The 14,808-nt window shown below is 37.6% G+C and overlaps 2 protein-coding genes across 2 annotated transcripts; one reads left to right on the top strand and one right to left on the bottom strand.

Moving 5' to 3' along the window:
* Positions 1–7,494: 7,494 nt before the first annotated feature.
* LOC111947532 (coiled-coil domain-containing protein 106-like) lies at positions 7,495–11,060 on the bottom strand. The gene is made up of 4 exons (XM_023955658.1): positions 10,943–11,060; positions 9,094–9,237; positions 8,667–8,975; positions 7,495–7,932 (listed from the first exon to the last, which is right to left on the bottom strand). Exons 1-4 carry the CDS (start codon positions 11,031–11,033, stop codon positions 7,613–7,615), a joined length of 864 nt encoding a protein of 287 aa, XP_023811426.1. The 5' UTR covers positions 11,034–11,060; the 3' UTR covers positions 7,495–7,612.
* Positions 11,061–11,283: 223 nt separating this feature from the next.
* Positions 11,284–14,502, top strand: LOC110016401. Its single transcript, XM_023955657.1, has 4 exons — positions 11,284–11,487; positions 11,604–11,717; positions 12,453–12,660; positions 13,876–14,502. The coding sequence occupies exons 1-4, from the start codon at positions 11,312–11,314 to the stop codon at positions 14,335–14,337; spliced, it is 960 nt and encodes a 319-aa protein (XP_023811425.1). The 5' UTR covers positions 11,284–11,311; the 3' UTR covers positions 14,338–14,502.
* The last annotated feature ends 306 nt before the right edge of the window (positions 14,503–14,808 follow it).

Raw genomic sequence — 14,808 nt, 5'->3', positions numbered from 1 at the left:
TCTTTTACTGAATAATATCCTATGGAAACAGGAGTTCTCAGCATTCAACAGCAAGCAGAACTGAAGATTCATTTTTTTTTATTGAGGAAAAAGGATTTAATCTGTTGAATTGATTATTTTCTTTTTCTAGACAAAAAAAATACCCTTTAGAAAAATGGCCCATCATCATCAATTCATCATCATCATCAATTTAGGTATATACATTGGTTATCATAAACCTATGAAACAAAATAAAGAAAATAAGAGCTACAGTGCAGCACAGTTGTCAAATCTTTGAAGTGAGCTCACTGAGCTGTGATAAGAGATTGTGTCTTCTTTGAGCTCGGAGACCAAATTGAGCTTTTGCAGCCAGACTCTTTATACTACACTAACAAATTGAATGTCACCAATGAGTAATGATGAGAAGCCTGTGAAAAAGAAGCTGTCAGCAAAAAATGTAGACGAAACGCTTCTAAACGCAGTGGTGCATGTGCATGACAACGGAGACAAATTTGACTCAAAAGGGTCAATGTAGTTTTTAGTTTGGTTTGTTCAATTTTCTTTACATTGGATTCTGATAGAAAGGGGGAAAAAGGCTCAAATGTGGTAGTCTTGTTTCATAGGTTACTTAACATAAAAAAAACATTTATCAATAAAAATTGGATCTCTAAAAAATACATTTTCCCTAACCTTTGTAAAAACCTCAGAGTTTTTTGTTTATTTTATCCTGATACAGCTACCAGCATAGTCTTTTCCCAGAAAGCCAAAGACATGCCTTTAGAGCATGGGCTGATATTTTGATTTGCTAAAAGACCATATAGTACAGTCTGCCTCTGCTTGTGCAATAGCTGAACTTGCGTGGTGGCTTCTTTCAGTGTCGTAGTTAACTATGTAAACACACACACACACACACACAAAAACAGGACTGGGGTAAAGGCATCCTCCCACATGGAAGACGGGTGAAGGTGCACAGAGAAGCAAGAAGATCATGAGGGGCTTTCCTTCACTCTTTGTGCTCAGATCTGCACTCTCCAAACAGCAAACTGGCCAAACAGCAGCTAAAATTGTAGTCGTGGATTGAGTCATGTATTTTTCCTTTGAGTAATAGTCTTTTGTACATGCACACTGCACAGCTCATGTTTCCATTTTTAAAGGTGTGGTCTACTATTTAGGTCAAAACGGTACTCAGAGGGGAAGAATTCCCTGCGTATCTAAGTTAAAGAGGGTTTTAATGAACTGCTCAGAGATTGATTTGGGCCAACTCTGCTTGGTTCTAGAGTTACAGTCCTGCTGCTTCACTACATGCTTTATGTGCTACCAAGTAAAACAAGAATCCATTACAGAAGGTCACTCAGGAAAATAATCAAACCCACGTTTGAACCAAACACTCCATAATATTTACATGATGAACATTGGAAGCTTTCAGATGTCCAACATATTGCACACAATGATTGAAAGGAAGACATTGCATATGTCGGGGGCATCTGGACTGAAACTTACAGTCCAAGAAAAGCTTGTACTAAGAAAAAGGGGGCCTTTTTCAATCTTTTGTTCTTAAACTCCCACTGATTCAAAGAGCAGCTACTTGTACGGCCAGAGTGAGCAAGCAATTTCATTAGATGAGTGAGTTAGTTACATCAGTTTACTTTGACCTCCAGCATTTGATCAGAGGCCTGTTGCAAGATATGCTCTCATCTGGTCTTCATAGGACATTAAATGTTAGAGGAGGGAGTGATTTCATGACTTCATCTTTACTGTAACGAATGATCACCCAGGTCCTTGTGCGTCCTCCTCTGAGCACTACCTTGCCTGAATGCTTTCCAAACCACTAAACTGTCAGCAGATGTTCATAATGTGTAAGCCCGCTGTTCAGGCAGGAAGAATGTTTACCTGGCTAGATACAGACAGGAAAAGTTTTTTTTTTTCTCTATGGGTGAAGCATCAACACCACGTGGAACAGTTATTCCACGTAAAGTAAACTTATGCCACTTATAATTATGTTGCTGGAATGTTGGTTTGTGATATTTAAGTTCTAGTTTGAGCAACCTAACTTAACCCCCTTCTCATGCAGCTGCTCCGTTCAGCCCCTTTGTTACTCCTTACTTAAAGGACCAGTTCTGCAGCAGCGTTCTGTCTCGGTTCCCCCTTTAGGGGTAGTTAGAGGGAGAGCAAGTGCTGCGTAGAACAGTAAGATGGATTGATTAATGTGTTACATTGCAGTTACTAATGAGTCATGGAAGAATTTTTTTTTTTAAATAAAACATTGTACTTTTAAAAATTACAGTCTTATAATTTCAGAAATGAAAAACAAGGTTTTCACAGCAGATATCCTTTATTAGGAAACTATATTGGTTTGGTCATTGAAACATCTTTCTTTATTTACTTGTCCTTTCTAAAAGCTGGGCAAACAGATGAGAGGTGAAGGCCTCTTGTGTAGGACATATTTTACGGTTTACTGGGGTCATGAATAATCTGATTCACAATGTGTATATTTGTATAAACCCCTTTTGTAATTAGGGTTTAGGAAGAGGAGTGAAGAACAGAAAGGCATGTCGGGGGGGGGGGGGGGGGGGGGGGGGAAGGGCACAAAAGAGGAGGGAAAAGTGGAGGTTAAGGGAATAGAAGAATGATTATAGTGGGGTGGAATCATAAAGTTGCTGGAAGTTTATACTCCTTGCTGTCAGATGTAAATGTTAGTCTAAAAGGGGCGGGGCCTGTCCTCACACTCACCCAGATGTTACCAACATACCTGTTGGCTCCAAAAATGTTCATATACAAACATGTCAACAGGTACATAATACAACTACAGTTCACACACATACTTATGCATACAAACCAATACATGTAAAACATTTAATTCAGTCTTGTTTGCCATTTGTGTAAAGGCGAGTGTTTGTCTTCTACTGGGGTGGACGATGGAATGTAAAAAAAAAGAGAGAGAGTTCCCGGTCAACCTTACACCAACACCCCCGCTGAAGCAGCAGAGGTAGCCAGGACCCCCAATACCCGTACGGTATAGCAGATAGAGGAACTCCGCCTACCGAACCCAACCCAGCCCAGGAGGAGGACGCCAAGAGAAGTGGAGGTCCCAAAAGAGCATTGCAAACATGGCCCGACCAGGCCCACCAACTGTTGGAGTTTTGGTGAGGCCCAGTAATCGAGGGCAAGGACAAGTATCCGTGATCCCCAGCTCCTGGTCTTGCCAGAGAACTCAGGGATGTGTGTGTGTGCATGTGTGTTGGAGTGTATATTGTTGCGAGGTATAATGTATATTGTGTAAATTGTTGAAACATCCTAAATGCCTTAATAAAAGGCTTCATCTGTGGTCACTAAAAACAAAATCAGTTTTACTGCTAGACAGAACACAGCCTGTAAGTCTAAACTAATATATATATATAATATAAACTAAGGTTTCAATTGCAGAAATGATGTATACTTATGTAACGTTTTTCTACCTTGATCAAGGTAAAAAGCACTTTACAGTCCCATTCACCCACATACACTGGTCCACTGCCATACAATACAATACAATCGCCAATCACATGACAAAACCTTAATCCTACAATGCGTCCCTGCACTGCACTTTGAATCTTATTATCATACACCACAACTAACAATTTAACTCAGATTATTCAAGATTTGTTTCAAACTCAAAGATCTATAAGGATTTAGATGTTTCATTCAGCAAAAAAACATTTGTTTTGTAAAATGACAAAATATTGTTTTCCCCTTTGATTCATTTGCTACACAGAACACCACCAAAGTTTACATTTTCTGGACTTGTCTTTTCAGGGTCTGTCACTGTCAATGATGTGATGATTTATTGGAAATTTGTAACTTACAGGTAAATAAATGTTCATTAAATATGGGGTCGTGTTCCATCTGTGCCACTGGAACTTGTACTTTCATCCTGGATTTCCCTGACTGCTCGCCTTTTTCTGCCAACTCAGCTCTCCTCTCTTCTTTCAAACCGTGATTGGTCCTGGATGATGGCGAGGAACAAAAACTCGGTTTGAACTCCCACAGCAATAGTGCACATTTAGAGACATCATGTTGGCTTGATCATTGACCTTTAGGTATCAAGAAAATAAATGCTTGCTTTATTATTGCATCGTACAATTAGTCATTCTGTCAGTCTGGTCCAGGTCAGCTGTGGCTACATTAGTAGCTTACCATCACCAAGTATGACTGACGAGTGAATGAATAATGGAAACAGATTTTAAGCGCTTTGAGTGTCTGGAAAAGCGCAGAAAAATCCGTCCAATATTATTACTATTATTCAAAAAGCATCAAAATTCAGAAATGCTTATTATAGCTGTTCTATAATTTATTTACAAGGAGTAAAGAGCATTAAACAATGACATCTTTTCAGGTTCTACTTTGCTGGATGCCAAAGGTTTTGCATTTTTAGCCTCATAAGCAATTTTCCCCGGTGTTTGTGCATGAGTGGACGGATTTGCTGGTGGATTCAAGGGCTGGTGTTCAGGAGTGTGAATCAGAACTGGTTTCTGGCTTTCGTCAGCACATGCTGGACACAGCAGTCTGAGGCCCTGCATTCATTCCACGTTGTTTTCATTCCCCCACCTTTCCAAGCAGCATAAAAATGTTTTCTCAAATCTTTGCATGCCAGTTAAAAAAAAGTGCCAGCTTTTACTTTTACACCCAGATAATTCATTTCCACATATTTCAGTTAAACGGTGCCCGAAATATGGAGCTTTTTTCCACTGATCTGAGCTGTTCTGGCACATTTGACAACTGTAAGGAAAGCTTTGATAAACACATTTCTTAGAACTTCATTTATCAGAGAAATCTACACTACTTTTATCTCAGCCATTAGTGGACTGGTGAAAATAGATGGACAGACCGGATTTTTCTTTTTTGGAGCTGTGGGGACCCTATCAGTTCTTTAATACTGTGGACTCGAGCAGGAAATATTCAGGCCTGTAATTACTGTCAGATACAGAAGGTAAGGAAGTGAACTTGCATTCCTCGTCCAAGTGCACTCCTGATAAAACTCCTGATGGAACTCATTCATTTATTTGCTTTTCATTCCTCATCTTACCCTTGTTTAATCTATCCAAATACCAGAAACACGTTTTCCAAGAAAAATGCTTTAAGCTTCCTTCAGGTGAAAGATATGGAGTTGGAATTTAGAGCTAAAAAGAACTTCTTCCATGACATCACTGCTCTTTAGTCCACAAATCTACAGACCGTATAATATCATAGTGACAAGTCTAAGGTTTTGTTATCTTTAGATGCTAACTTTTTTGAATGAGATGTACAGCCAAGTAAAACAGTAAGAATGCTGTGGTGTATATTGAATCAGGACAGTCACTTTGCAGATATTTTACCACTTGACTGAACACATCCTTAGCTAACTGCATTGTCTCATTGCAAAATCACAAAATCTCACCAAGCATTTTCGTCTACTTTCTAGTTTGAATAGCTTATTACACTTGATATATGACAAAACTACTTTTCTAGTAGCTGTTCATTAAAGCTTCACTCTGATAATCTTCTGATCTATTTTAAAAGTGTTTCCAGTGGTCTTTTAATAATGATTGTTATTTTTAGTTAAAACTGAAAAAAAATCCTGTGTCATTTTCGAGGACACAATTGGTGCAGAGCAGCAGTAGTTCATTAGAAATGTGCCTCTGAGTTGTGGGCAGATCCTAGGAAGAGTAAGCCCACCTCCATTTCCCATCATCCATCTGTTTACACGCTCTCCTGCTGGCTTACAGCCACTTTCAACTCCAATTCAACATTACCGCTGCAACATAAATTGCGAGCAGTATTGAAGCTTGCCAGCCATACAGTTTTGAGCCAGATGCCAGCTCAGAGGACAAATACGTACATGGATCTATTTGTCTAAAATGGGACGCATCAGAATGTAGCAGAGCAGGGAGCTTGTGGCTTGCCGATTGTAGGACCCACGTCATTACCACAAGTTTCTTCCAACAGCATTGTTTTGTCTGCTCTGATTCACACGTATTTGTCTAAAGAAATATGTAGAAATACAACTTAAAGCTTAATTTTCTTTATATACATCTTCCATCATCATAGAAATACTACAAATGTTAAAAACACCAAAAACACAATTTTCATTGGTGTGTGTCATCAAAATAAATTGGCTTGTTTTGAAACAACCAATCTCGAGTATTTTGTTGAGTCATTTGATAGTGAAAACATTCTATTTCATGCAATATCTCTATTGAACCAAGTTATTTTTTTAAACATCTCAATATTTTAGGCGCAAGTGTTATGTTTGAATGTGGAGTGGTTCTGTTGCAAGAAAAAGACTTCTGAGATTGAGGGAAACTAGAAAGTTTCATTTGACTCATAACAAAGTACTAAAGCGTTTAACAGCAGCAGGACAGAAGTTTTGTATTAAACACATAATTACATATAATTTTAAGCCGCATTTAAAATAAAGCTATTTGAAAGATATACATACTTTTTTAACCAATACACACTAATTATCAAATGTAATATTTCCAATTACAAACCGGTATCTCTAAATATGAGTCTTTACAGCTAACTTCAAGATTTGATGTGGTCTTAAAAGGGCAGGACATCACAACCTATTTAAAAAAATAATCGGTAACGCTTTATAATAGGTGTCCTTAATAAACTATTTATAAGACATTAACAAGCACTTTTAATGTTGTAGTAAGCTGCTTATAAAGACATTTATTAGCAGTTGTAAATGTCTTACAACTGACTCACAAGTTCAAATAAGCTGCTTATAAACACATTAAAGGACTCATTAATAAACTATTTATAAGACATGAACAAGCACTAGAAAGGTTGTATTAAGCTGCTTATAAACACATTTATAAGCAGTTGTAATTGTCCTTAATAAACTATTTATAAGACATTAACAAGAACTTTTAATGTTGTATTAAGCTGCTTATAAAGATATCTATTAGCAGTTGTAAATTTCTTACAACTGACTTACAAGTTCAAATAAGAGACTTATAAACACAGTAAAAGACTCATTAATAAACTATTTATAAGACATGAACAAGCACTAGTAATGTTGTATTAAGCTGCTTATAAAGACATCTATTAATCCTTCATAAAATGCCTTATGAGATAATAACAGTGCTGCTATTAACAGTTTATTAAGTGTTTTGCAGCCCCCCAATCTAAAGCGTGATCAAATAGGGGTTCATATTCACAAGCCATTTATAAACTGCTTGTATGGGATTAATAAATATATTTACAGTGTTCTTATTAACAGTTTATTAAGTGTTTTGCAGCCCCCCAATCTAAAGCGTGATCAAATAGGGGTTCATATTCACAAGCCATTTATAAACTGCTTGTATGGGATTAATAAATATATTTACAGGTCCCATGTTAAGTGGACTTACATTTTCTTAAGTCCAGCTGCTATGACTTAACCTCAAAACTACACCACCTGGATAAATGAGAACCTTTACTGACAGTTTGAGTGTTTTGCAGCCTCCTAAAGTGTGGGCTATGTTTTGCCACAAACAAAAGCAAAGTACAGAATATGAAAAATGCCCTTTATAACATTAACCAAAGCCACAAACATATAACAACTCTAACACATCACAACAACATTGTGGATAACATTTTAAACTTTCAACAAACTTTAAAAAAAAAAAAATCAATATCTGCCCTTCCCAAGGGGCAGTAACTGTCCACTTTTTTTAAAAGTGTTGATTGTGTCTTCAATTTGTGAATTTGCATCAATTGTGTCGATGCAAGCTTTTGTAAAGTCGCTAAGTTTCTTTTTGGGATTGTGAAACTGTTTTAGCTCGGAGTACTTCTGTGGGGCTGCAATGGCAAGTTCTGCCACCGCAGCACTGCACACAACGGTGTTCCGATCTACTCCCACTTTTCTGAATGCTGCAGTTAATGTTTGTCCTTTGTTGAAGGCCTTGAGGACCTTTCTGTAACGCTCCACCACCTCATCTGGGACACGTGCTGAAACATAGAAAGGATGGTCAAGCAATGTTTTGAAATTGTGTACTCTGCATGTTTGCATGACATATATTAATTATCAAACATATATGTTCCTGATTTGATGGTCTAAAACTCTCTGTGTGCTGCCCCCTAGAGGTTAAAACAAGGTACTAAAGTTGAATTTTACGATTGGTCTATTTATGTCTATGTCCCATGTCAATTCAGAGCATTCGTGTCATACTTTACATCTCCAGCATATAAAAGCCCTGCCCATCTTAGATTGTGTAACGGTCGGACGTGAAAGTTAGACAACAGTTGTTAAGTGTAATTGTCATTTAATCCAGAAAACTCTGTCCTGGTGATGGGATTTGGAATGAACTTTCACTCAGGATTCTTTGCTACTATGTTAGCTTCATTTTATCACTCAGACATGGTTCTGCAAACCCTCAGCTGTGCAAGCAGCCCCACTGTTGGGCATTGCTGAGGTCAGTATCACTCCCCATACTAAATAGGCAGTGTGAGTGTAACCAACCCTCGCCCCGCCACTTTTTTTCCCCATTTTTTAAATCCGGGCTGGGAGTGGAGTCTCCAACTGTCCTGTTGTGTTACCCTTTAATGGAATACACATCTCATCATTTTTATATGTTAACTATCTATACCTGTCACATTTGGGTTTCTGTCTATGTTATTACCTCTCTGTAAGGGGACACACCATAGCAATTATTTCTCAAGAAAAATTGAAAATCTGAAGTTACCTCTTCTGACATGTTTGCGGGCTTTGATTTGTCTCTTCTTTCCACTCTTGCCTCTTTTTTTCTTCTTTTTTGGTGTTCCCTTCTTCTTCTTTCCATTCTTCTTCTTCTTCTTCTTCTTCTTCTTCTTCTCTTCATCTGAAGATGAAGACTCAGACGAAGAGTCAGATGAAGAATTGCTGCATGAAGAGTCACTCGAGTCTGAAGAACTGCTTGATGTACTTGCAGATGAACTTGACTGAACTTGGGAAGTTTTTTGTTGTTTCCCATGCAGCATTATGTCATTTGTGGAGGCTTGTGGAGGATGTTTTGCTGCAGAACAAAAATATAATTGTTGCAACCCAAAAGCACAGTGTAATTTTTAAGCTACTACTTTTATTAAGAAAAGGCAACAACACTACTTGTAGTATGTGGTGTTGCTTGCACATACCTAGCTGTTCTTTCAGAAAATCTTTTTCTGCTGACAGCTCTTTGATGAGCTCCTCCTGCCTCTGAATTTTTTCTGTCAGCTTTTTGATTTGTTGTTGCTGTTGTTTTGTTACAAGCTGGGCAGTAGGTGACACTTCAGCCTGATCTGTTAGGGGGAAAAAAATAAAAGTTTATCATTTAAAAGACTATTTGGGATTGGTAGACAACATTAAAACAACATTTTGAAGAATACATTTTGTGTTTTGCAAATATTAAGTAACATTCTTATGGTACAATTTTTAAGGGATGGTCAGCGCCAAACACACAAATCTGTATGACTGCTTCACGATCTCACTCAGATTTTTACGATGAAGGAAGTCAAGATAAGTGGGAGATTTTCCTAAAAAATCCTCCATGGCGTACATTGCAGTCAGCTTTGTTTTTAACTAGGACACATCAGAAAGTGCTCCGCAGCTCTGTGTCAAACTGGACAAGGCTGCGTGTGACTTCCTGAAACTTATGTCCAATCAAAAGGTCCGAATACCGTGACGTTGTCTTAGCCTGCTAGAAGTGCGTGCTGCAGCAGTTTTTATTTCGACTGAACTTGAGAAATCCGCGATGGGAGGGTTAGGGTTAGTGAAATGTTAATACAATAGTACATATTTCACCATTAATTTTGTGACATTATATGGGAAGCCGAGCTTCCCTTGCAGTCTTAAAGAAATCGCCACTGGTTTAAACGCTCCAATGTGAAAATACGTCTGTCTGAAAGCAGCATAACCGTTAGGGGTGTAACGATACGCTAAAATCTCATTTCGGTTTGATTCAGAGTTTCTTGGGGCTCGGTTCGATACGTTTCGGTTTGGTACTGATGTTTAACAAATCTGCCTGATATGAACTGATATTTTATAAAGTATTATCTTATTGTTATTTATTGTGTGTGTTTTTCTCCCTTGGGAGATTAATAAAGCTTTAATTCATATATTTTGGTATTTTTACTGTACAAAAAGCCAGAAAATAATTTCTTGCAAAATGCATTTATTGGTTTTATATAAGAATAAATAAAATTGACCTCTCTAGGGGATCTGCTTAATAAAATAAGAAAAACTATTAGCTGCCAGGAACTAAAAACTTTGAATAATTAATACTGGCATGAAAAATTAACTTGCACATTTATTTTCTTGTAGACTGAAACAGTCGGGTCATGCCGTTTTAAGAGCATTAACAGATCTATTCTGTGGCATACACTATCTTTGAGTAACGATGTCAACACAACAGAGCATTCCCCACAGGAGAGCGTAAGCTAAGCATTAGCCATCCTGATCCTGTGGACATGCGCACTGTCACCTCCATCACCTGATAGCTGTTGAAGCTGAAGTGCAATGACGTTTTTGGCCGTGGAAGGCGGATCTTCCTTCGGGGTTCACTTACCCGTGTGGACTTATTGCAGTTCTCCATAACTGAGCTACACAAACTAAACGCGCGGTCACAGAAACTGTTGCGCTGCGCGCGACAACCCCCCCCCCCCCCCCCCCTTTCCTACAGGCGCGCGAGTGCAGAAACCAGTGAGAGTCTCGGTGGAATACCACGAATAACATTAGTTCCGCCTCAACGCAAAGTTAATACATTTGCGGGGAAAAAATAAACAAACCGAAAACCGAAACGGTACGAACGTGAACCGAACCGAAAGTGCCGTACCGAAACGTTTCGGTCCAACTACGTGTACCGTTACACCCCTAATAACACGTCATAAACAAAATAAATATTAATGGACTGACCCATTTTGAGTTATTTGACAAAATATAATTAAAACACGATTCAGCTATTTTAGGTCTTCAGAGAAGGACTTGACATATTTGTTTGTAGCTTACCAGGGAGACGTGCTTCATCTGTTTGCTTCCTCTTCATACTTTTCTTCAGCTCGGGCGACTTCGCCCTTCCAGCTCCAGAGCGGGTGTACATGCGGCTTCGGACTTGTGGGACAGACACAGTGGATAACTATAGCGAGCAGCAAACTCTTACTAAGCTTAGCAACGATTGAACAAAAGCTGGGCCTGCGCACTAAGAAAATGTAAGCAACCAATCCAGTAGCGTTTAATTTGTACGACAGTCCGTTTCGTAGTGGGGGGATCAAAGTTGTCGATAATGATTGGAGATTAAAATTGGCGGCAAAAGACTGGCGGCAATAAATTCAAACTGGTTGTATGAAACTCAGGAAGGCGCTTTTATTAACGTAAGAAATGACCTTAGTTACCAGACTGCGGAGGCTCATTTTTGCGGGCAAATCTAAAAGAAAAGCCTTAAAACTGATCAAATGGATGCAAAAAAATCATCTTTTAAGAAGGGAAATGAAATGCAGCATCTGTCACAAGCGAATGAAATTGAAAAAATGGAAGACAAAAGACCATTATGCTTGGTAAGTATGATTGTTGTTGTTTTTTCAGTACATAATGGCTGCAGTTATTAAAAGAAAAATGTTGTGTTGGAAATTTTGGTTGAAGCCTATTAAGTTGATATAATTTGACTTTGCAGGAAATGTCAGCGTGCTGTGCATAGAGGAAAAAAAAGGGTGAAATCGATTCGACACAAGTCTCTATTCCAGCGTTCAAAAATATCCCTTTTTGAATGGATGCAGTTCATATACAGGTATGTGACTGTCTCCAACTATGATATTCACATCATTGCTTTTTAAGGTGGTACACATAAAACCAGGAAACTCTTCAGCTTCATACACGTTCCATTGATTAAACTGCTCTTGTACATTTTGTTGACCTTTCTTTTGTTTAGGTTTAAAGATGTTCAAAGGTTGTACCAATATGTTACATAAAGTATGCTTTTGGCGTAGGAGCAAGCATGCAAAAAAGAAAAAAATAATAACTGAATAAAATATCATAAAATTGAATTACATTAATCTAACATAAGAAATTAATTTGGTATGGCAGCTAGAAAAATATTTTAATATATTTTTTGATATTAACTAATTTCACATACTAATACATCTATGTATTAATACCAAAGTAGTAAAGTATTGATTTTTTAAATTCATACTTTGTATTTAATACATAAAGGTATTAATGTACAAGTTTTCTCAGAGAAATGCCAAATGCTAAATAAATTAAAAATAAATTTTTGCTGGTTTAAAAAAATTTAAACCACAAGTTTTGGTCTGTTCCTGATCCATCACAATTTGAATAAAGAAAGTCATTAAATTTTAATTTTAAATTATTTTCTAAAAGTCCTTCAGCATGAGAAAAATTCTACAAGAACATGTTAAAAACACACAACAAAGATGTTTATTGGAGTGTGTCTTTAAGGCAATTTGAGCTTGTTTGACATAAAAACATTAATTGTCTGAGGTTGTACTTGTTTTCTCTTCTTCAGATTTTCCCAAGGTTTGCGTCTACGGCAGATTGATATGATAGCAGATAACATAGCAGCAAGTTCTACCACTCTCACAAAAATGGCAAAAAAACTACGCCAGGTCTGCATTACTGCTGTTAAAAGAATGAGGCGACACAAGGGACAAATCATTGGTGGACGACATGAATTTGTTGTGATTGATGAGAGTCACTTCCGACATAAAAGAAAGGTAAGCAGAAGGCAGCATAGAATACACAGAAAGTGACTATTCGCACATAAATTTCTAAATACGTGTGACCAGTGCTGAAAGTTTTTCTTGGCTGCATGAACCCAGAAGAGGGTTTTGGGCTACGGTTAGGATAAGGGTCAGATTAATTCACCACGTGGTTTCCAAGCACAGCTGTTTCTGCAACTCACCTCTCCCCCAGGAGATGGGTCAACTATAAGAGTAAATTTCACACACTTATGGTGTGTAACAGCTAATATAACTTTGACTTTAACTTCAAAAGCATGCAACCATCAACAAAATCCAGCCTTGGACGCACTTAAAATAAATGCTGGCATGTAGAAATGTGCATCTTGGTTGCACGAATTACGTGTGGCTAATGTGAATTTCCATCAGTTTTTGTGCTTGAACTCACATAAATATGTATGAATAACATCAGCCTTTAAAAAAAGCCCCAAAGAAAGACATCTATACTGAAACAAGCAAAGGCATTTGTGTTTGGAAATAACAACTGTCATACAAACAGCATTCATTCAAAATAGTATTTGGGGTATAATAATCATCAAATACTAACTTTCACATATGGTGCAACCAGCACAAAAAAGTGATGGAAATTTATATTGGCCACACGTAAAATGTGCAGCCAAGGTGCGCATCAGTGTGTTGCCTGCATGTATTTTAAGTGGCTGAATGTTGTTGTTGGCTGCAAGTATTTAACGTTAAACATAAAGTTAAAGTCCCATTAGCTGTAACGTACATAGGTGTGTGAAATGTGCTCTCCTGGAGGAGCGGTGAGCTGCAGAAACATCTGCAGTCAGGAATCACTTGGTTTAACCCTAACTCGTAATCTTAACCTTAACCCCTTCATCTGGGAAGGGAAAGGGGTTAAGGTTTCATCTTATTTTGAAAATTGCCTGCAAATAGTCACTTTCTATTTTTTAAAAGATGTTTTCTGTTACATTTTTCAATACGTACACATGTAATGTTTTTGTAATTTTGCAAGTAGTTGTTAATAACCAGTGTGTAATATTAAAAGAAGTATAATTTATCACCAATTCTTGATCCAATACAGTAGGTGTCCATATAATGAAAATCTCAGAATATTTATTCTTGCACCATTAGTCAGTCATCTTTTTTTACATTAAAAAAAATCATAAGCCAAAAATTTTTGTGTTTACTGTTTTTGTGTTAATCCTTTTCTTTCATTTTTTTAAACAGTATGGGAAAGGAAGAATGGCGGGAGCATGGAAGAGAAAGATGTGGGTTTTTGGTATGCTAGGAGTCCAGGGGCAGAGGAGTGGAAAGCCAGTTTTGAGACTTGTGAAGAAACGTACTCGCAGAGAACTTGTACCACTCATTGCCCGCCACGTGAAACCCGGGTCCACTATTATGAGTGATGAGTGGCGAGCATATCGCATCCTTCCTGCTCTTGGGTACAAACACTTCACTGTTAATCACAGTCAGTTTTACGTAAATCCACAGAACGGTGCTCACACACAACATATAGAAAGGGCATGGCGGACCTATAAAGAGCAAGTATGGAGGCTTCGGGGGAATCAAACTGAAGATATGCTACGTGATCACCTCTGTTTGATTGAATGGAATGAATGGCTTGCAAAAAAATATCACAGTGGTCCACTTGGACGGTTACTACACGACATTAAGAAAAAGTACAATTGATCCACTTAATGTTTTTTTTGTAATGTAGGAAGGGCGGATATTGATTTTTTTTTTTTTTTTAAAGTTTGTTGAAAGTTTAAAATGTTATCCACAATGTTGTTGTGATGTGTTAGAGTTGTTATATGTTTGTGGCTTTGGTTAATGTTATAAAGGGCATTTTTCATATTCTGTACTTTGCTTTTGTTTGTGGCAAAACATAGCCCACACTTTAGGAGGCTGCAAAACACTCAAACTGTCAGTAAAGGTTCTCATTTATCCAGGTGGTGTAGTTTTGAGGTTAAGTCATAGCAGCTGGACTTAAGAAAATGTAAGTCCACTTAACATGGGACCTGTAAATATATTTATTAATCCCATACAAGCAGTTTATAAATGGCTTGTGAATATGAACCCCTATTTGATCACGCTTTAGATTGGGGGGCTGCAAAACACTTAATAAACTGTTAATAAGAACACTGTAAATATATTTATTAA

This window comes from Oryzias latipes, chromosome 6 (genome assembly GCF_002234675.1).
Source record: "Oryzias latipes chromosome 6, ASM223467v1".
In the NCBI taxonomy this organism is placed as follows: domain Eukaryota; kingdom Metazoa; phylum Chordata; class Actinopteri; order Beloniformes; family Adrianichthyidae; genus Oryzias; species Oryzias latipes.
This window is presented reverse-complemented; position numbering and strand designations above follow the sequence as displayed.

Coding starts and splice junctions, on each gene's coding strand:
- LOC111947532 (XM_023955658.1), bottom strand. CDS start 11,033: ATGTACACCCGCTCTGGAGCTGGAAGGGCGAAGTCGCCCGAGCTGAAG. Junction 9,238..10,942: donor AGATGAAGCACGTCTCCCTG/GTAAGCTACAAA, acceptor TCCCCCTAACAG/ATCAGGCTGAAGTGTCACCT. Junction 8,976..9,093: donor TTTTCTGAAAGAACAGCTAG/GTATGTGCAAGC, acceptor TTTGTTCTGCAG/CAAAACATCCTCCACAAGCC.
- LOC110016401 (XM_023955657.1), top strand. CDS start 11,312: ATGACCTTAGTTACCAGACTGCGGAGGCTCATTTTTGCGGGCAAATCT. Junction 11,488..11,603: donor ACAAAAGACCATTATGCTTG/GTAAGTATGATT, acceptor TTGACTTTGCAG/GAAATGTCAGCGTGCTGTGC. Junction 11,718..12,452: donor TGGATGCAGTTCATATACAG/GTATGTGACTGT, acceptor TCTCTTCTTCAG/ATTTTCCCAAGGTTTGCGTC.